This window comes from Patagioenas fasciata, chromosome 12, assembly GCF_037038585.1.
Source record: "Patagioenas fasciata isolate bPatFas1 chromosome 12, bPatFas1.hap1, whole genome shotgun sequence".
NCBI lineage: Eukaryota > Metazoa > Chordata > Aves > Columbiformes > Columbidae > Patagioenas > Patagioenas fasciata.
Genome location: NC_092531.1, coordinates 10,400,281 through 10,422,599, shown reverse-complemented (window position 1 = coordinate 10,422,599; position 22,319 = coordinate 10,400,281). Strand labels below are relative to the sequence as shown.

The 22,319-nt window shown below is 37.8% G+C and overlaps 1 protein-coding gene across 10 annotated transcripts in view; it reads right to left on the bottom strand.

Annotated features, from left to right (window-relative positions):
• The window catches only part of OTUD7A (OTU deubiquitinase 7A), a 153,639-nt gene that overhangs the window by 15,119 nt on the left and 116,201 nt on the right, over positions 1-22,319 (bottom strand). For all 10 annotated transcript variants that reach the window (XM_071813825.1, XM_071813824.1, XM_071813830.1 and 7 more), the window contains 5 exons: positions 16,765-16,947; positions 14,163-14,381; positions 7,569-7,670; positions 5,948-6,075; positions 4,775-4,887 (listed from right to left, as the gene is read on the bottom strand). In XM_071813825.1, the coding sequence (XP_071669926.1) occupies positions 4,775-4,887; positions 5,948-6,075; positions 7,569-7,670; positions 14,163-14,381; positions 16,765-16,947 (745 nt within the window). The remainder of the gene's footprint in view (positions 1-4,774; positions 4,888-5,947; positions 6,076-7,568; positions 7,671-14,162; positions 14,382-16,764; positions 16,948-22,319) is intronic.

Genomic DNA, 22,319 nt, shown 5'->3' with positions numbered 1-22,319 from the left:
CAGTTGGTCCCACAGACACATAAGAGCAATTCCAAGTTTAGATGAAGTTCCAGGACTTGCAAAGAGCAAGAAATCAGTGCCTGCAGACACTTGAAATGTGCTCAAACAACATGACAAGTATAAAGTTCTTCAACCTGGTAATCAGGTACAAGCATGAGACCAGAACGAAACCTGAGGTCATATCTCAATCTGCCCCCATTCTGTTTCTGAAACCTCTTATTTCCCTGCTTAAGAATCCCCACATTACAACCAACATACACCACAGCTGCAGCTCACTAGTAAGTACAAATTTCTGCTGTAGCTAGATGTAGGAACCTATCTGCTGATTTCCTTACACAGTATTTTAGCAAAGAGCTTCAAACACAAAAAACTGCAGAGTAGTGTGGCATTTTCCTTCTTTTCTTCAGGAAAAAAACCTGGTATACTGCATTGACTAAAGGAGATAGAGAATGTGAACACTTTGAATTCTGATTTTACTTCTTAGTCTTTAAAAATAGTGAAACTTTTTTCCCCTCAGGCAAAAACAATATATAGGAAGCTCTTTTCAAGGCATATAATAAAAGAAAAAACCTAAATCAACTTTCCCTAGATTATTTTGGTTTGAATGTTATTTTGTATTTACTTGTGTGGGAACACACGCTTTTACGTAAAACATCTTCTGAGGCATATGAGATGCAACCGTCTGTCAAATACGAAATATCCTGAATTCAACAAAAACTCCCTAAATGCGGAAAACCCAATCACTACGTAGGTACTAGTACTTTATTTTAATAGGACAAAAGTCTGATCCCTCCTTTGCCTTGAATTTATTCTCTTTTCTGGAGTCTGTCGGATAGCCACTGTTTTCAGATCAAAGGGCTGTCTTAACTGGCATATCTGAATCACCACAGCAATTCAATTATTTCCGGAATGTGTCTGACTTAAGTACAATTTACATCAACTGAGAATAAGCCAGATGAAAAGATTTATTAGGCATCAGAAACTTCAGCTAATAAAGATATACTGTTATAATGAACCTTTTTCTGTCTGCACCCATATACAGAGGAACAGCACTCCTACAATAGACAACCTGATCAAATAAAAATGATTTTAAAGCAATGTCTTTGTTAAATGATCTAAATGGAATTCTTTACAAGATGAGGGTCTTTGATAGATGCTGCCAAGTCCAAAACCTTGGGGATTACATGCATATGAGAGGTACATCCTGTTTACATATTCTGCTTTATTGCCTTAAATCAAACTCTAATGGTACACGGGAAGATTACAGCAACATTCTCTCCCTTCTTCCCCATCTAAAAATCACTTGACTTATTAATAAACTAATACCAACAGCATAAGAGACAGCCAGCTAAAGGGTGACAGTTAATCCTAAAGAAGAATACCATCCTCTTCCAAAAAGTGTATTAGCTCTCACCACAACATGACACGACACGACACCTGGCTTTCAGCACTACTAAGCCTCAAGAAGGGAGTAACAGCAGTGATATTCAATCCAGCACTAGAACAGGGTTGGAAATCTCTGACTGACAATGGTCTGCAAAATGAAGGAATGGGTTGGAATTTTCTCCTTAGCAGGATTGCAATAGTTAAGTTCTTAAAAAAAAAAAAAAAACAACACAAAACCAGAGTGTAGAAGACGTTCTCTTTATTTTCAAAGCAGTTGCTTTAATTCAGTATCCTTGGATTTTGCTCCTAAGTGGGTATAAATGAAAACATTATGTTAAGCTGAAACTTATTTTTTCCATTTACAGAAAGATGTGCAAATCTGTTTAGCAACAAGAATCCAATTCATAGCTAATTAGTTTGCTCTGCTTTAGTCCTTGAAGGGTTTTACATGTTGGAAACAAGAACTTAAGAGCCAGATTCTTCTGTGTTCCCTTTATCTGCATTTTTTTTCCCCCAACTTATAAGCCTCAGAATGAGAGTGCTTTCAAAGATTAAATCTTTGGAGATTCAGTGATAATTGCTGATCTCCTTTACATGTAGTTCACTCTGAAAAATACCTAAAAGGAACTTGCAGGTGAATGAGGCAGCACAATTCCAGAATTAGGCTTGTCACTGAGTTCTTTTGAAGCAGAAACAGCTTCTGATGCTTTAGCTAATTCTGACACCAAAGGAGAAATTCCTCATCTCCAGTTCAAAGACTAATTTGCAAGCTTTCTTAATACAGTACCTAACTAGAGAACATTATATACCCCATCTCAAAAATACTATTTTGATATTCCTTTTCCTTCTCAAGGGCTCTATTTTGAACATGAGTACATCAAACTGAGAAATTAATTCATTCTGTCACATTCATTCTGTCTTTGGAGTGATTGTAAAGAGAATTACAAATTCACATGTTTAATGGGCTAAGTTTTTTGCCTGATTCCTCTTTCACTGTTTTACAGGAAAAATTAACTGTTGCCTATTTATACTTACTTTATTTTGATTGGCAAAAAGATAAATGCAAACCATGATGAGAACATTAAAACAAATTTAAATGGATTCTTTATGTAATAGTGATATCCCTGATTAAGTATCTGGGAACTAAAGGTAAAGATGGCTGATTGGCTAACAAATGCAACACTTGAGGACATCTCTGACTGGTGCATACTGAAGATACATAGTACGTGACACAGACAGAATAAGGCCAGAGAAAATTGCTGGTGAATGGTCAGATTTAATAGAAATGTGAATTGAACTGCATTAGAAGACTGAAGTGTATTAACAGGAAAATACCTACAAAAAGAGGAAACAAACTACAGAGTAAAATGAAAACCAATCTAATTTTTTAGCCTCAAAATAGGAGGAAATGACACATTATGGCTGACAATTTTCTAAACAATTTCTTCCTGCATCCTTGACATCACAGGGTTAAAAGGAAAAGAGAATCTTCCTTCAAAGCCCAGAGAATATATGCTAAAGTTGTTATTATTCTCATAGTGTTGCATGTATTATTTTGTCAATTTACTTATCACCACATGCAGTTTTCTCTAGGGGAACCAGTAGCTAAGCACTGAGTAAACCACCACTAAATATTTTTAGTGATAAACACTTCACACAAAAACTAAAGCTTTTGCATTCTTAAGGCTGGTCAATAATCCTCTACTTTCAGAAGAACTGCACTGAAAGTGAGGGATGGTTTATCATACCAGCTATTTAAAGCAGATTCTTTATGTGCATCAGGGGTATTTACATGTTGTAGATACTATTTAATCCCAAACTTTTTCACAAATATGTCTCTACCCACTTCTTTCAATAAGTTCTACAAATCTAAAATAATGCAGTAAAGTAGACAGTACTGGGTTTTTCCCTGCAACCATCAAATTTTCTGGTACTGTTTATAATACATTAATTGACTAAAATGCTACTAATTGAGTATTATACAAAGATTAAACACACATACTAAGTTGGTCTTCAAGAAAACACACTCCTTCCTTGCGTGCCTGTTAGTATTGGATAGTAAGTGGCAAACACTGCAGCTTTGCAGAGTGTAATCAAAGAAGCTGCAATCAGCCACAATCTTACGGAATTCATCTAGATAGACAGATATGAAACTTAGATAAGAAAATAAGCTGGTGTGGTTTGTAGAAATACAGCCATGCCAGAACCTTGCAGCAAAATCAAGCTTTACTACGATGATGGTGAATCAGTTTAATTTGAAATAAAAACCCCTACAATCTTTTAATAATTCTTGTGTTCGAGAATACTATTTATGTCACATGGGTTTAATAAATGCTTAAAGGGCAACTGTTTCTATCAGTGCAATATTAATTATCATCATTTTTATTTAAAGTTTTTTGTAAGTGTTCAAAGATTGAAGTAGCATAGTGATTTTTCAGAAGGGTTTCATGAGACTACAAAGTATAACCTGATATTCTACTTACTCTGCTTACAAAGACACTGCATCCAAATATTTAATCTTTAATACCAAAACCATTGCTTTCTTCCCCCCTGTATGGTTCAGGTTAACAGTATTTTTAAACTAGAAAATGTGAAAAGATACTTGATGACTTGCCCTCAAAAAAGATCTCTCTGAAGATTTTGTTTGAACTACAAAGCAAAAAAGGACAGAAATGAATGTATGAATATGAGAAGATGGCATTAAAGCTGCACCAAAGCACGGAAAAGGTGATATCTGGGCACAAACTACTTTCTTCTAGAGTGCTATTAGAAGATGTCATGCACATCCTGTTTAAATGTTCTGGTTTTCTGCCTTAAATAAAACTCTAATGTCTAATGACACACAGGAAGATTACAGCAATATAAAATATAAAACATGTTTTAGTGAAAATATCTGAGCAGTGGCTCTTTCTGCTAAGGCAGGGGTGTCAAACTCATTTTCACCAGGGCCACATCAGCCTCACAGTTGCCTTCAAAGGGCCAAATGTAATGTTAGGACTCTGTAAATGTAACTGCTCCTACACTTACGTGCTAAGTCTTCCTCAAACAAAAAGTTACCTATCTTCAATGAGATGAGGCACTTCATCTTGAAGCAAAATGCTACTGCCAACATGCCTGTTCCAGAAACCAATAAATTAGGATTTATGAAATCCAGACTCTTTCAGATGCAAATTAACCTCAATTTCCTGTGGTAACTCCATAAAGAAATTTAATAAAAATGATAAATATTGTAACAGGGTGTTTAGATAATTATATTCTACCATGCAAAAAAATCACAACCAGTTGAAAAAGCAGTTTGATGGTCCTATAAAGATCTTCCTTCATTTGTACTATAATGTTTTCCTACTGAGAACAAAAACTCAAAGATTCTGTCATACTCTGAACTTACCCACCACCAGTGCCTCCATTTTTGCCGAAATGTGTACGAGGCTCACTTGATGCCAGTTTAAGCAGTTCATTCCACTCCCGTTCCCATTCTTCTTCTGTATACACTAAACCTGACTATGGAAGAGAATGAAATACCGTTACGATTGTGCTGGTACAAAATGGAAGCAGAGATCTGCAGTATTATTTACAACTTACTTTCTCTGAGCTTCATACATGATATGGTTGAATATCCTGGCCCATTAATGGTTCGACATTTTAAAATAAATTAATATTCTTTCACCTGAATAGAAAAGACCCAAACCTCTAACAGCATGATGGATTCGATTTCTAGCTGTGGGTCTGCTGCTCTCACACAGTGCTCCACTATTGCAGATCCAGTTACTCATACCCACGTGAATTCCTTGCAACCATGGTCACATGTTTTATTGCCCATTTCTGGAGGTTTGCTTTCTTCCTCAATACACAGAACTACTACGAATGCCCCTTGGCTGACAGGCAATGCTTTCTCCCTCTTTTAAAGGGCAGCAAGGGTACAGGAGTGCTTCTGTGCTCCTGTGTTTCCAGGTAGCCTGAAGCAGCTGAGTCAGTCACAGCTCAGTGGTATTCTCGCTGTCCACTGCCAACAAAAAGCCGATTACAAATAAGTCGCAAACATTTAAGCACATTCACTGGATTGCATTCAGGATTACTCCTGAAATGCGCTTTTCTAGCCACTCTTCAGGCACAGACATCTTCAGAAGATAATACAGCTTTTAATCAAAAGTCAAACCAAATCTACAGATGATTTTAACTAAGAAACATCCACTCAATATTTGGTCACAGATCTAAGAACTGTACCATTCTGGGAAATCTTCCCCAATTGGGGTTCTCCTTCTTTTGTAGATTTCATTCATTCATTTTATAATGCTTGTGATAGCTAAATTGTGCATTTAATTTTGCAGCCCAAAATTTTCTACATGTTCCAGACTCATCTTAGACCTTTGCAGGCACAAAACTCTGCATATTTATGCCCACAAAGCTACAAACACATTTGCATTCTGATAAAAAAATTCTAAATACAAGTAAAATGGAAGCACAAGAAATTTGACAGCAATTAATACTTTCACACCAAACTTCAGAAGAATACATTTGACCCTAAATGGTATTCACGAGACTGTCCTTAGGCCACACAAACCTCCTTATTCTGCTGGGTCTGTTGCCATCTCCATCTTCTTTTCAGTGCTTCCCTTTCAGCTCCACTTCTCATCATAGTATAGAGGGCTTTGCGTAAAACAAGGTCCCGGTCATGAAACCCCCACATCCCTAAAGCAGCACAAAATGACATTCAGCTATAAAAAAGCTACAGCAAACCAGAAAGTAATTAATATTGCTCTATTAACAAAAGAAGGAATGCTTGTACATTATTTAAGAGTTTCCTTTGCAAATAATTCACTCATTATTCTTGAGGTTTCCTAAAGAAACAGTCAATATAGATAAGCTAATGAGCAACAAGAGGCAATTCTAACAAAGTTTATACTTGAAGGAATGACTAAGGATTTGACTGGTTTCAGTATTTGCTTGTAGACAACTTCAGCTTTGCTGCAAGCAATGGCATATTCCACACACAGGTCGATTTCAGCTGTGGCTGCCAACAGAGCTTGCAGCCACAAGGATACTGATGACAACTGCTGGCACTGCTGTGAATTGCATATGATACCAATACCCAAAGGCCTCGAACTCTTACACAGCATGATGGTAAACTGCCTTTGGCTTCAACATCCAAGTAAAGAGATGAGCATTTAAGATGATTGGAAGTCTAAAAATACAACCAGCCACAGGCTTTCAAGCTCATTTTAAGATAATAAAACATCTTCACGCAGCTGAGAAGAGTAATTTGCAAGAGAAGAGACCAGAGCTCTCACCAAGACATGCCCATAGACAGCCACCTTTCAATTAACGTTGTCAGCTGTTGGCATTAAATGTCTATTTAAGACTCTGCAAGTCAAAATGCTCCAAACATTTGCTGTAAAAAATATACCGTTCCCACTAATTAAAAATGAAGTGGACAAATATAAAAGGATCCTTGGAAACAGCAAAGGCTCTTTTCTTACTATGTCTTTCACAAAGAAGAGACTCTTAAAAATATTTTAAATCCCACTTTTTAAAAAGTCACCTTTGGAGTTCTATTAGTGGAAGGTTTCAGCAACTACAACAACAACAAGTTTTCTTATAACAGGTTAGGATACAGAAGGCATATCAAAGACTTTAAGCTTCACAGTTTTCTATTTATTTGAATGAAGAAAGACGTCAAAAATTTTGTATTAACAATTAATTAATCAATTGGAAAATACTTTAATTCACCCAAATTCTGTTTCCCATACACTTAAACACCACCGGGAACCAAAAGAGATAAGCGCTACATACTGCATTCTTGAAGACAGCCAGACAACTGTTTAACAAAAGCCAGAGAATTAATGCAATTCCTTGCTCACAATGAGGACAGTCCTGCAGAAGCACCTGGGATTTGCTTGTTCCAGAGCTGTTAGATTTGGCTCGGTGAGGAAAACACAAATCACGGATGTTTTTGACGTTGTTGCAATTATACTTCTTTTATAATCTGATAAAACTTTTACCTTCATCTTTCAAGTATGCCAAAAGCAAACAATACTTAAGTAAAATTAGAATAATATATTGCTCCAGAACCAAGCTTTTAATGAAAGCCTTTGCATCCCACGTGTTTCTGAGCTTTTGCTGGTGACAGAGAAAAAGCAGTCGATATTTTTGGCAGAAGGTTTCATGTACAGACTCTCCCTTACCTAAAGATGCAGCATGCAAGAGGCAGTTTCCATCACCTGTTGTAGCCAAGGGAAGAAGACGTTTGCAGCTTGTACACACCGTGGACCACCAGTTCAGTCGTCCTGAAAAATAAGCATCTATTAAAATGGTGGAGGGGATACTAAAGCAGGATGCGTGCTGTGTACAGGCATTCAGCAATGATGTGGAATGTTGAAAGTTAATTATTAATGTCCTTTCTGCCAAATAAACTTAAAATGTAATGTCAAAAGTCAAAACTAGAAATAAGATGCAGATATATGTAACTATTCTCTAAATGTATTTGGAATAAGAAGAGAGCACCTTTAATTAATTTGCATCTTCCATTCTCATACGTTGCATTCGAGGATGGATTTCTAAGAGTTCACTGCCTACATGCCATTACAAGTCTTAATATCAGCTCCCAAACATAATCGGCATTGGCCTCCCGTACACAGATACGACAGATTACACTACAGTAATGAAGTCTCAAAAGACAATATGTAATATGTATACATTAATCCAAATACGTTACTGGTAAGTTTGTTAAGCAAAGAACTGTTGTTTCAACCAGGTGGATTATTTCAACAGCTGATTCTCATTTACCATAGTGTAAATCATGATTAGACCTACTAAAATCAACAGCTACACTACCAGAGAATTAAAGTGAGACCAAATGCATAGCCTAAGATCTAGGATAGCATCTCTGACAACATTTAGAGAACCACTTGTCCATCATTGCTACATGAAGCATGTTTTATAGATTATAAAACAGGGAAGGCATTATGAAAAAGAGTGACAAGAGGACAGATATTTGATGTATCTACATGAAGTCCTGAAGAGTACCAGTGCACCTAAGCCAGCACTGGAAGCACATAAATCCTGGCACACAGGGTACTGTGTGGTGGCTTACTGGAGTGTTCAGTCCAGGTTAAATAGTCACCCGAACATTCTTTATATTAGAAATTTGACTAATTGTATAACATCTTTGGGGATAATGAAGAGCAGATGATTAACAATGACGAGTAGAGCTGCTGTATTTCCTGAGACTTTTGGAAAGTCTGTGGGTAATGCACATGGAATAATTGAATGAATAATGCAACGGGCAGCCTGTGGTGACTCCATTTCTTTGTTTGTCCTGTTCTGCAGACTTTACTTGCAAGCTGAGAGGAAACAGTATCTATATTGTACAGTCTGTCTTGCATTTAAGGTTAAAACACCAAACCAGAAATAATTCCAAGCACTGAAAAAAATCTCTTCTCCATTAACATCTTTTCATTACAAAATTATACAGAAGTTTATTTGTAGTGGCAGGTAATACATATTGCGCAAAAAACCAGTATCATGATATTTTAACATGCAGCCCCAATTAGTTGTTCCGGGAACTAAGACCTATTTAATTAAATTTCAACTAGTCAGTATGGCCTGAGAGTTACTATACTGTAAAGGTAAAGATGCGTATAAGATCAGTAATTATGAAGACTTGGTAATCCTCATATGATTTTAGCAGCTAGCTTGTGAATGTCTAACATCTCAGACGAGGCTCATGGAGTTCTAAATTAAATATGCATTAAAGAAGCTTAATTTAAACTGCTATTGGACAGCTTTTGGGAAAGATAAGTCTGAAATAACAAGTTATTGTTTTTAGCAACTCCTGTGTCTGTGGGCTGTGAAGTAACAACTTGCAACCTGTTTTTTGCAGATTGTTTTGGTGGTATTGTATTCAGTAATAAGTTACACCAATGTGCTGCTTAAAGCACAGTTACAAGACCTAAAACAGACTTTAGGACTTAAGGGAATAATGAGTAGTATTGCTTTGCAGATTAACTACCAGCTATCGGTAATAAATGTCAAAGTCTGGTGTTTATGAATCTTTTCAATAACAGGAGCCTTCTATAAAAGTATTCTGCTCGCAAGTAGTTTATGCAAAAAAATGTTTGTGGGCTTGGTTAACATCACAAAGCTTATGGCTGACTAAAAATCAGCAGAAATGCACTGGATTATAAGAAAACAAGCAGGGCATTTTCATTTTTCAATCTAGTGGTTACAGTGGATCCCTTTAGGGAAACAACAGGAAAGTGGAGCTTAAATGAAAACTGGAAACAGTTCTTCCTCAGGCTTATTTCTGTCTGTTTTGATAAGACAATATTTATGAACAAACTTGACCCATGTCTCACTCTCCCCCTGTTGGTCTCCTACTTGATCTCGTTTCTTATTTTCTCAAAAAATATATTTAATCTCCAAAAACATTATTTCAAGAAGTGTATCTGTTGTTCTACAGCAAAAATATTCTGAGAATTAATATAGCCATATTCTAGTACACTAAAATTTTATTCTCATTTTCAATCAAGATTTAAAGTCCTATCCAGGTCTGTGATCTAGCAACACAATCAGAGAGGTAGACACAAGCACAGACTATTCTTTGCATGATACTTAAGACCTCAGGGGCAAACTCCAAAGAAATGTCGACAGACTCCAGTATCCCCCATGGCTAATGATTGCCAACTATTTGTGTGTTCTGGTATTATCCCAGTCCTGCACTACTCAGCGTGTATCAGATTTCACACATCACAAACCGTATATTGTCTCCCCCTGCTCCCTTATTTGGAGCACCTAAAAAGAATCAATCATTCTGATACGGAACCAGGTAAATACCTTGTATTCCAAGCAAAGAAGGTATGCTGAATCTCAGAGGAAGTTTTGCAAACTTCAGAAAACAGACAACATTGCTACGTTAAAATATAGTATCTGAAGACTCCCAGGACAAGATGCAAACATCAAAAGCTACCCTATTGTAAACCCACTACAAGTGTAGGCATCAACAGAAGCTGGCCTTATGCAACTGTCAGGTTGAAAAAGTCAGTGTCTGAGGAAAAGGAAATAAGTATTTTAGAACCAGTCCTAGGGCAAGTCCTCAAAACCACTGACAGAGCAGACATCTCACTGAGTGGGGCACGAAGTCTGGTTTCCTGTGCTTGTCGTACGTGTGGTTACACAGGTTAGAGTTCTGACGGCTTCTTTTTGTGGTTGGGCATCCTGGAGGTCTTTCCCACGTGGATTCTGTAGCATTTAATAAACAATATTCATGTTGCAAGTTTTTCTCCTATGGAAATACTAAAAATAAGCTATCTGCTTATTTTCATGAAACCTGTAAAACCTTACAAATATGTTTGAAGTTGGCAGAGTTAAATTTAAAAAATAAACAGTGGTACAATACTAAGAGAGAGCTTGGTGATACAAGCTCAGTTTCCTGGAGAAACTAGGCTAAACCAAGTCTTTCTTTCATTTCTCCAGCACATTGCATTCCCAGAAATCCACCTCTCATCCATCCCCCAGGACAAGTAAGTCACAAAACATTTTCAACTGCAAAGGAAGTCTAATTCTAGACACTCCATATATTCTCAAAAGCCATGGTTCACCCTAAACACTCACCAGCTCCCCCCTGGAATCCAACAGCAATAACTGCTCTGGGACGTGCACAGGACTGAGCTGCTAAGTCAAGAGAGATCACTCTGCTCACACAGAAGAGTCAGGCAGTTAGCAAGGGATGCAGGAACCTCAAATCCAGATTTCAGCAGAGCTACTTCTGTGCTTTACATGTTTCTTAAATGAGTAGCCAAGAGGATTTGTTTGTTTCATTTTAGTTTTAGTCCTTTCATACAATAAATGTGTATTTGCAAGTACTGACTCGAAGAAAATTACAAGAACGGATTTTCTACATGAGCTTATTTTAATCATTCAGTGACTGCTTACTTTTTAAAAAAAGTGAATTATTACAGCGTTCACCAATATATTTTCTGTACTTCAAATAAAGGACCTTCTTTGTAGGAGCTCTCTGTATTAGCCTAGATGATGAAATCAGCTTTGCAGCAGCATCTGCAAGGCTATTCAGACTTAGTGATGTCCTTGAAATGTAATGTTGAGCTGTGCATGTAGTAAGTAAAAATGAGCAATCAAGTTAATGCTTCTCTTTTAGGCCAATGCATCAGCAACATAGACTGTCACAGAAGCTAGTGACTAGAATGCAAATCAAAGATCATAAAATAAGATGACACAGAACTATACGGTGAGGCCTACTGGCTGCAGATAACTGATACTGAGTTCAGTTACCTGCAGGGAACTGCAGACCCAGGTTTTCTTCACTTGTTTCTTTCATAAGCTGAGACAGATGGTTTTCTATTACATTATTGCATTTCACCCTACTCTGTGATAAAATATTTGTCATTCATATTAGAACTGAATTACACAAGCACACATTTCAAAGCTTGGAAATCAGGAAATTAATACAGCTCTCTTGTAAATACAATGGTTGCTATCCCAGCACCCTGCATATACTGTGTGGAAATCTGCTAAAAAATCTAGGATAAGAAAACATTTCTACAAATTGAAAAGGCATCAGTTTTTCTTTAACAAAGCTTGATTTTTAATAGTTTGAAATCAAACTTCTCCAGAATTTTCGTGGACTTGTGTTTGGGGACAGGAAACCCAGGCTTAACAAGGTGTTATCATTTATTTTACCTGTAGCTGTATAAAATGCTTCATATAAAACACCTGAACACAGAAAGAAAAGTGTAGGAAAGCAATATCCTTGTAGCTTCATACAGTTTACTTTCAGTTTTTGCATTGAATTATATTTCAGCACTGCAATAGAAACTTTTCTTTCTTTTCATTAAAAACACTGTGTTAAACCAGCCATTCTTCTGCCTATGTTATTGAACTCATCAGTCCAGTTTTCAGGGAACAACGAACAGCTGAGTTTATCAGATGCACAAAACCCAAAATGTCTTTATGAATGTGCTGAATTCTGTCCTCTAAGAGAAATATTCAGAATATTCACACTGAGTAGAGGATACACTGCAGCAGCAGAGAGGAAGTAAATAATTCTGCCTTTATCTGGGCCTTTCATTTATAATCTCACACAGCATTTCTGAGTAAATCAGGAATTTTGCTCTGAGTTTCTATACAGGTAGGATGTAACCTGAACATCCTTTCACACATAGATGTAATGGTAGCAGGCGCCTAAGCATATAGAACAGAAAAACCTTACAGGGTTTTATAGACCTTCAGCTCATACGGCCACTTCAGGCAACATGTGCGACAGTCTGTTAAAAGTAATTTTGCTCTCCCAGTCTGTGCTTTGTGAGTAGTAAGCTGCTTTATGCTCCCAGCAAAGTTTGTACTCCTTTTGCCTAATCAGCAGGTTTTCTTCCTTTCTCTTGAAATTCATGCCATTAAACCTGAGCATCCACCTCTCTCTTCTCTAACAATATCCCCAGCCTCAGATACAGAAACTACTGTCCTTCATGGGGTTTGGTTTGTTTTCAAACATTTTAGGCCCCTGGCTGGGAATGCACCCTATCTGTCAATTTCCTTTATGTCATTGACCAAACCACAGTCAAACTGGGCCGTGTTGGTAGGAGACAGTAAAATGTCTAGTGCTAAGGGACTTTCCTATTAAGTCACTCTCTGCATTTCAGACAAAAATATGTCTAAAATAGACAGGAAATAAAAGGAAATTGAATGTCTAAATGTTTTCAATAGAGATATAAGGTCAGTTTACATGAACTCCTATGTGATTTTTCTTAAACATTCACTGTTTGATCTGTTTAACTTACTTGAAGAACTGTTTCCCAAGAAGTTACAGTTTATCTGAACGAAATGTTCACCTAAGTAAACTGAGCCTATGCAGGCTACAAGAATACCTGTGATCAAATCCACAAGCACCTCAAGAGGTCAAAACACCCTCCTTTCCGGCATGTTAAGAGGCTCTGGGGAGGAAGGGACTTTTCCAGTGTGAGTCAAGTTATTGCCCTAATTAATGCGAAGAAAAGAATAAATGATTTATTCTATTTTCAGAGAAATTTGAGAGAGGAATGCTAATAGGCAGAAAAATCAGTAGTTTCTGCAGCCCTATTTCAAGTTCAAAGCCAGCCAGCTCTGCATCAATTACAAGATGTCAGCTCTAAATTCACATATTCCCCGATTTTAAGGTCAGAAAAACACTGATCCTCTAGTTTGTATTCTTGCATTAGCTGACTCTAAAAGCTGTAATTTCACTGTAGTGGGTAGGTCAACAACGATACTGAAGCAAGGTATTTTTTGAAAGCCCTGTGGAATTTTGAGTGTTTGGCAGAGCTGTCAGAGGAAGAGCCATCCTGTTTCAGCCCCCTCCTGCTTGCGCTAGCTGGTTCGTAGGGAGACTAGATATGCTTTTTTGACAGGTGAAATGACCGTTTTCATGCTTCACAGTTGCCTGGTAGCATTCCTGCATTATTTTATACTGCTATTTTTTCCAGAAGAAGGCCTTCCGAATACTGTTTGTTGTTTTTTGTGGGGTTTTGTTTGTTGGTTTCTCTTAAGTATTTACTGTTTGATGCTATTATCTAAGTATGTCTTGCTTTTCAAATACCAAAGCCAAAAAGCGAGCATATGACAATACATGATAAGTACTCAGTGTGATGCCAGATTGGCAGAGATCCTGCCTAAATATTGTGATGTTTCCCATGCAGGATGCACAATCTCCAGAAATGAAGCATGATTAGCAATGTCAACCAAAGTGTCAGATTGCCCAGCTGCTGATGTCTAAAGCATTTACCCACCTGCTTGCTCCAAAGCAACCATTGTTGCCTGCTCAATTAAGTCTCGTTCAATGAAGCTTCTGAAATCTTCACTGTACACGCTCAGGTCTGGTAGTTGGAATGTGTAGATGGGCATCTCCAAAGGGAATTGTTCGTTGCTGCACTCGTTTGCTACATGTGATCGAGCAAGGGAGACTATAGCTGAGCTGGCATGAGAAATACCCCTGGAAAGACGCTTTTCTGGAGAGAAACCAAAGAGATAGCCTATAAGACTACATAAACCACCCGTCAACACAAAGTTGGCAAATTCTACCTCACTTAGGCATTTATTCCGTTTCTTGTTTGTTACCTTTTTTGGGTTATTTCCCTACTGTAAAATATTGCTTAGTTCTTACTATGGATCCCTATGGCAAGTCACAAAAACTTCAATCTCCTTCTAGCAAAATAGATAAACAGTAAAAGCAACAGGATATAAAAGACAAGTATTTCTATTAAACAAACAAACAAAGAAAGTATCTTAAGTTTCCAAAGATGCATTGGAAGAAACATTTACTGGCAGACAGATGATAATCAGTTAATGTTCAGATTAATCTTCAGCAAGAAGTTTCTCTCTGCACGGGTGCAGTGGCACTTTTTAGAACACGGTACCACTGCTGTCCTGTGCTTCAACCAGACCCACCGCAGGTCTCCTTTCAAGCTGTTCTCTCTCAGCCATCCTTCGCAATGGAGATTACTTTAATACTAGAAAGTCTCCTGGGCATTTTGCTGAGTTTTATTAGTGAGCTGACACCAGGTTTATGGAGTGTCCTACATTTCTGCATATGCAGAAAGCTTCCTGTTGGGATTTACATAAAGTTAGATAATATTTTCATTGATTTTTCCTTAGAAATTGGTACCTTATTGTACTGGAAGCTTTTGTAAAAAAATCTGTTTGGTGCAAATTCACCTCTGTAGCTTTATAAATACTACCATAAACTAGCCTTTAGAGATCAACTCTCAAACATGCACAATGCTATATTAAAACAAAAGGAGTTACTGTACTGCTGTGTCTTCAGAAATTAACAAGAAGCTTCCTTAAATGCAGCTTGTCACTTAAGCTAACAGTGGTTTAAAACATCTCAAACTAACAGTTATTAAAAATTAATTTTCCTGGAGTTTGTGAACTTTTGTTTCTCTAATGGATCAAAGTTTTCTAATTTTAAGAGCCAAATTGCCCTCCTTGAACTGAGAGAAGGGGTAGGAGGTTTAATTACATTTGCGTTTCTTGCTTCTCCCTGTACATCTGAGCTAAATCACTTTTAAACAGGGGAACTAAAGCATATGATGTCTGTTTGACATGTCCTTGCTACCACTCCTCCATCCCTCCCTCCCACCATGGTCCAGCCCCCATCTGTTGGCTGCATCCTCCACTCCCAGTATGCAGCAAGACCCTCCTTTCCCTTCTCTGCTCCTCCCTGTACATCCTCCTCACTCCAGGTTCACGTTTTGGTCAGAGATGGCTCTCTCATCATAAGGCTGTCACTCGAGCATTGAATTGGTAACAAACTGACTGTCAGTGCCAGTGTTTAAAGCCAGATTTACCCCACACTCCCTACTACACCTAGTAAAATATCAAACGGCTATCTGAGTGTAAACTGGGCAGTTTAATAACATAGAATTTTAGAGTGAGCTATATACTAACAAGGATGAAGGGGCACAGTTTTATCAACTCCCTTTATTTGTAATCAGTGCTTTTAAGAGTCACAAGCAGCACGACACTTCCTTTTCTGCTAATGGAAGTCATCAGTTTTAAAAAAGCTTTACTGATACTCGTAAGTACTGATGCTGTTTCCTGTTTTGTAGGAGGGAAGAGCCAACAGGAGAAGGGGAGACTTGCTGCTCCTTCTAATGTCTGCACAGAAAGCCACCACCCAGCTAGTGCTGTTCCTTCCCTACATGACAAGCTGTCAGACTTGTAGATTTAATTTGGTGCAAACTATTGTTCCTTGATAAAGTAATATTAAACAGTCAGAGACACAGAGATCTGAAATGAAATCTGTAAAAGCTCTGCAAACAAAAAAGTACATTCTAATGCTTATCATCCTGTACTGGAAATCAACTGACTCATTTTTCTTAAGGTTTCAATTTCTGTTTGGCAGGGGATAGCAGGTTGTCCTTTCTTCTGCAGAACCATAAAAGAACAAAATCTTAAAGCTGAAAGTTATTCATAGATTTCATTCATCCTAATTACACACAGTGAGTAAGAATGTGAAGGCTGAAATATGGTGCTTTTTTTTAACCTTCTTTTTGGACTTAATAAGCATAGAAAACTACATACAATAGTGGTCTGTGACACCCTCTAATTAATTCCTTTTACAAGCACCAGAGGACTGCCTGGGGACAATGTGTTTTTGTACTTTTATCACACAATAAAAAAAACAAACTTGCAGGACTGCGGCAAAGCTCATGACAACTTAGACATGTGAAATGCAGGGTCCCGCAGCAGCTCTGTGGATCCCATCCCGATGACATAGTTCACAGGCAGATGGTAAACGATTTCCAGCCCCCTGCAGACAAGCAATACTTGCAAGCAGGCAAGCTAGAAAGCTGCTCGTCCACAAAAGCCCTGGAGAAGAGCTCTTACCTTGAGCAATGTCATCCTGTCTCTGCAGGCAAGGTCGCTCAGCCTTTGTCACCTGGGGAGGCTGCTCTGGCTCCTGTGGCTTGTAGTATTTGCCCTCGTTGAACACCTGGGGCAGGTTGGCCGTGTGCACCTGCCGGAGCTGCTCATAGTCACTCAAAGCTGCTGTCAAGTCCCAATTTTTGCCTGCCAAACAGCAAAAGGACATTGTTATCACATTGTGTCTGACCAAATTGATAACCTGGAAACCATATTCATATGCACTTTAAAGATATATTTCGGTAGAGAAAAATCACTCTTTCTTAAAAGCGACAGCACAGGAACTGAGGTTCTTTGGATAAAAGATTTTACAGCCACTCCTCCCTCAACAAAATGCACAGTTCATAAACACCTTGAAAGTACACAGCAAATGGACAAAGAAAGGGACAAATAAACTTTTTTTTTTTTTTTTTTTTTACATTTATATTGGAGAAGACCTCAAGTAAGCTCTTGTCCAACCTCCTGCTCGAAGCAGGGTCAGCTGTGAGATAACACTAGAATGCTCAGGGTTTTATTCAGGTTGGTCTTTAAAATGACAAGGATGGAGACTGTACAACCTCTCTGGGGAAACTGTACCCACATTTGACCTTCTTCATGGGACTTACATCCACTCTGAACCTTTTGTTTCATCTTACACCAATTGTCCCTTGTCCTCCTGTCATGCGCCACTGTGACGAGACAGGCCCCAACTCCTTGATCACCTTACTGGCTCTGGAAGCTGCTCTTTAGAGATTCCCTCAAAGCCCCTACAAGCCCTGCTCTCCCAGTCTCTCCTCACTGGAGTTGTGCTCCAGCCCCCAACAACCTTTGCAGCCTTCCCCTGAACTCAATCCAATTCATTGCTGCCTTCTTTGGACCGGAGGCAGGGGGCAAAATTAGGCACATTATTATAGATGTCTAAAGTGCTGAGAGGTATAATTCACTTTCCTGAGCCTGACCGTCAAAAACCAGTTATTTTCTCATCCATCCAGACTGCCCATCCCAGTTAGTTGTCCATTCATCCAGACTGCGACATCCTAATCGGAATATAGCAATACTGCGGGAAATGTATCAAAAGCCTTGCTGATGTTGAGGTAGATGGTATTTGCTGCTCTCTCCTCAACCACAAACCAGACATTTTATTATTTAAGGACTTCTCTTGCTCTGAATCTGATCAAATGGCTCCAGAAACCGGGAATGTAACATGAACACTAAATACCACAGAACTGAACATAAAATAATGAGAGGCAATAATAATTCACATCTGTACAGTTGTATTAATAATAAATAATAATTGGCAGCAATGATGGAAAGATGTGACTGTTAGTGTGCTATAGCACAGAAGAGTGAGAAACTTTCTTATCTTTCTATTCGCAGAGCAGCTAGAATGCAAAATACTTTAGGTTCCTTTATCCTATGTATCAGAGAGAACTTGCTCTCTCGGAGATTTTTAGAAGTCTTTTGGAAAGCTGATATAAGAGAGTGCTTTGTAACAAAACATGCAGTGAGAGGATTCAGTCAATGTGGTTCCACATCTGTGTGAGCTGCTCATGGAACCTGCCAACAGACTCTTCTACAAGATTTGCTTCCAAGCTCCCACTTCATCCTGGTGCTCTGACCAGCAATAACAGAACACAGGCAAAAATCCTGAGATAAAGGAGGTTGTTTAGTACACACAGTGAAACGGTACTGGTCACTCTCAAAAAATGATGATGAAAAAAAATGTTGAGATGTTTGTATGTTATTTTGAAAACAATCCTGCTAAGTTAAAATATATCCATGTCCTAGCATTCTCCAAGTACTTGTTTTTAATTGGAAAATAACAAATACTTAATAGCAAGATAAAAGTCCCCACTAATTATATGAGGCTTTCACAGCATTCCATGAGCACTTTCCTGGGAATTCAAAAGTAACCTGAATCTGATTAGTACAGGATTTATTACACACTATAAAAGGTTGTCACTTTATGTACTTTGAAAAGCTACATTACCTGAGTAGCAGTTAAATATAACTTATTTGCTTACACAAAGGAAAATAAGCTAAAAATAGCACAAAGCAGCTTTATACAGTTAAAAGAAAGTCTTTTCCTGTTACAGTCACTACTGTGAAGAACATAAACCTAACTCAAGTAAGAAAAAACCATTACAAACAGCTGTTACCGACAGAGTTGAACTAAACTATCTCAGGTTCCGAAGTACTAAAAAGAATTGTGAAAGGAGCATTAATATCACCAAGCAAGAATGTTCTATACATCCTGAGTAGTCCAAAACATAAACCACCATGTCAATCACATGAAATAGTTTTATAAGTTACGCTGTGATCTTCTATTAGAAAGCCTGTAGGACAAAAATGCATATTCAGGGAAAATTGTCAGAGACCCTAGAACAAGCACTTGAATTATTGCCAGAACTCTTTTTTCTAAAAATCCCATGTAAATGCAACAGCTACAATCCAGTCAGGGCTCTGCTCTAACTATATTTATTATATGAATCGAGTTGCCCAAGCCAAACATGGAAGAATCATGAGTATGTTCCCAAGACTGATGTGATCACATACCAATGTTTGGAGTAGGGATTGCTTTTCTTTGGTTCTGCTTTTAGGGGGCACTAACAATATGTTTTTAAATCATCTTCTCACCCATGAGGACAATAAAGTAAAACTTTAGGAAAAAAAGTGAAAGTGACAATAAAATATAATTCTATGAAATGCAGGTTTAAACAAAACAGTATTATCCAAGTATTGGCAATGTTAGTATTCCAGCGCTACGTGACTCCCAGCACCAACCTGGGTTTATTCAGTACAGAGCCTTGAGAAACAGACCCATAGTAATGGAACTCAGATAGCATTTCTCTAACGTCAGGGCATTCCTTACAGGTCATCTGCTCAAGATATTTTCATGTTTAAGTTCTGAAATCAAACACAAATCACTATGCATGTGCTGTAAATGACTGCTGTGTGACAGGGCTTTGATGTATGTAATATGGAAGCAGAAAATCAGTAGACTAACAGGAATCCTGCTGTCCTTAGTTTTAGGCCAAACGCAATCATTTTGTATAAAGGCTCTATTAAAAGGTATTTCACAGACATAACAGTGTTATTTTGGGACACACCATCACATCGGATGACAAATCGCCGGTAGCACCGTATACTTAGTAGCAACTGAATTGCTCCAAGGCAGTGATGACAATACTAAGTTTACATGAAAGGCTTTGAGTCTCTAATGGTCATAGAATATGAGGCAGTAAAAAGCTGGAGCAGCACAAAGCTGGTTAGAAAACACAGGTAATGAATCATGATCAGGATATGGGAATCAAATTAATTCACTAACTCAACTGAATGAATACTTTTACTGAACAATTATTTCAAGAACAGCTGCATGTGCTGAGTCTGCAGGTGTAAAATTTAACAGGACTGAAAGGTTTCTGCTTTGAAACCAAGTGTTTCTATTATGGAAGAAAAACAAGGAAACAAACAAACAAAGTGCAGCTGAGTAAAGAATGGAAGATGTACTCTTAGGGCTGGTACTGATGTTTTAGAGCCAGAGACAGCAGGCATCTATATGAAAGGGGAATTCAAAAACGAACTCAGTTGCACTGTGAAGTTTCTGTACTAAATAATTGTTGCTTGAATAAGAACAGGAGGCATTGCCAGCCTGAAGTAAAAACAAAGACTTAGATAAACACTACATAATTTAAGAAGCCACTTATTCATTTTTGCTTTACCACCTCAAACTGAATTAATAAAGGGTTAAAAAAAAAAGATGCTAAAGAACAGCAAGGGTAGGACTCACCTCAGAAGGATTCCAGGTGATTCAGTTTTTCCTGATGATCAGAGAGGACTGCTTCCCCCTGCCCTCTGCCCTAGTTAGACAACCTAAAGCCTCTAAGAAGTGTTCAGAAGGGGGTTTCCCAGTGATCCGCTGCTCTGAGACTGTTGAGTTTTAAATAAAATAATATACCGCATAGACAAAAAAAAACCAAACCAAAACAACAGCACTATATAGTGCTCTCTATTGGAAGCTCTCTTGGAAGTTTCAGAGTGATCTGACAAAGTCATGATTTCTTTCTTTTAATAGTTCTATTTCCAACACCACATTTTAATCAGCTGATAACTTGAAAGCTGAAATCTGAATGCAGAAGAAGACTAGAAACTGGACTTTTGCTTTAAACCGTTTAGTTCAAGACTATCACTTACTGTGATTTTTAACATGAGAAATATTCTGACTTCATAAAGGTAACATAGTTAGCGCCACCCAGGCTTTACAGCAGTTTTCACAGAGCTTAGACAGCTGCGTTCCCCTTCCTTTTTCTGGAGAGCAAGGGTCCACCTTTTTTTTAACCTAGTCTTTAACTTGATGGTGCTGTGAGAAAAAAGTGACTTCTTAATGCTCTGCAGCACATGAGTAATCCCTGCTTGTGTAATGTTAAGCACATGCTTCGTTAGATCACAACTCATACTTGCTAATAACAAAAGTCAAGCACCCATTAAGCAGCCTATGCTAGTTGTACCAATACTAGATTTTATGTTTTTCAGGCAGATAATATTCAGGCAGCAAGATCCAAGCAACATGCTGTTATTCAGTCACTGGATTTTCTGTTTTTTTATTGTTTTGGCTAAAACAGCACAGCTTAGCAGGGTTGTAATAGTTAATAAAGCTATTGTCTTTCACTTCTTAAAACAGATATAATACAACTAGAGGACATTTATCATTAATTAGTAGGAATAACAAACATGCAACTATAAAGCATTCTCCCCAGCCAAGCTGTCAAATATCCACCTACTCCAATATGTTAAAAAGAACATTTGAAAGGTCACCAACAATTCTTGATTTAATGCTAAACAAAACGCTAGAAAGGATGCAATTTGAGATGGGGAACTAAACAGCAAGGACCATTATGAAGGGCAACTTGCAGCAACAGCATGTACACAGGACTTCAGCAAAGCAAATTTTAAAAGGGGTGTAAAATGCTGCCTAAAGCTAAACAGGACGAAAAATGTAAGAAAAACAGTGCAGAAGAGTAAGGTTAGACAGAATTAAACTAATTACAATGCTGCCTGTGTTGAGAGTTCATGAGCTGCTGGTGCATATTGACTAAGAAGCAGAGGTGATAAAAATATACAGTCAGAAAATGTGAAACGTTTGCAAAACAAAAAGAGAAAAAAAAAAAAAATAGAAGAAGCCAAAAAGCTACACGGCTCACAGAGAGAGCAACATGAACGAGATCACGGAATGATGTATTTCAGAACATAAAAACGAGGTCTAGAGAACCTCAAAAAGACAATGAAGCTGATGAAGAAATTAAGCTGGAAGGAAGAGAGAGCATCATTTTTCAATGTGACAAATATAAGAAAGAAAAAAAGGTATTTTGGTGAGGTGGCTGTTACATTAAAATGGACACACTTTTTGAAATTTTTAATCATTCTAATTGGCTGCAATATCTCCCCATGCACTTCATATTTAATGTTCTTTTTGTTGTTAATGAAATTCACACTCGAATGAAATACTATTTAGAAAACATTAAAAAAAAAAAAAAGGGACT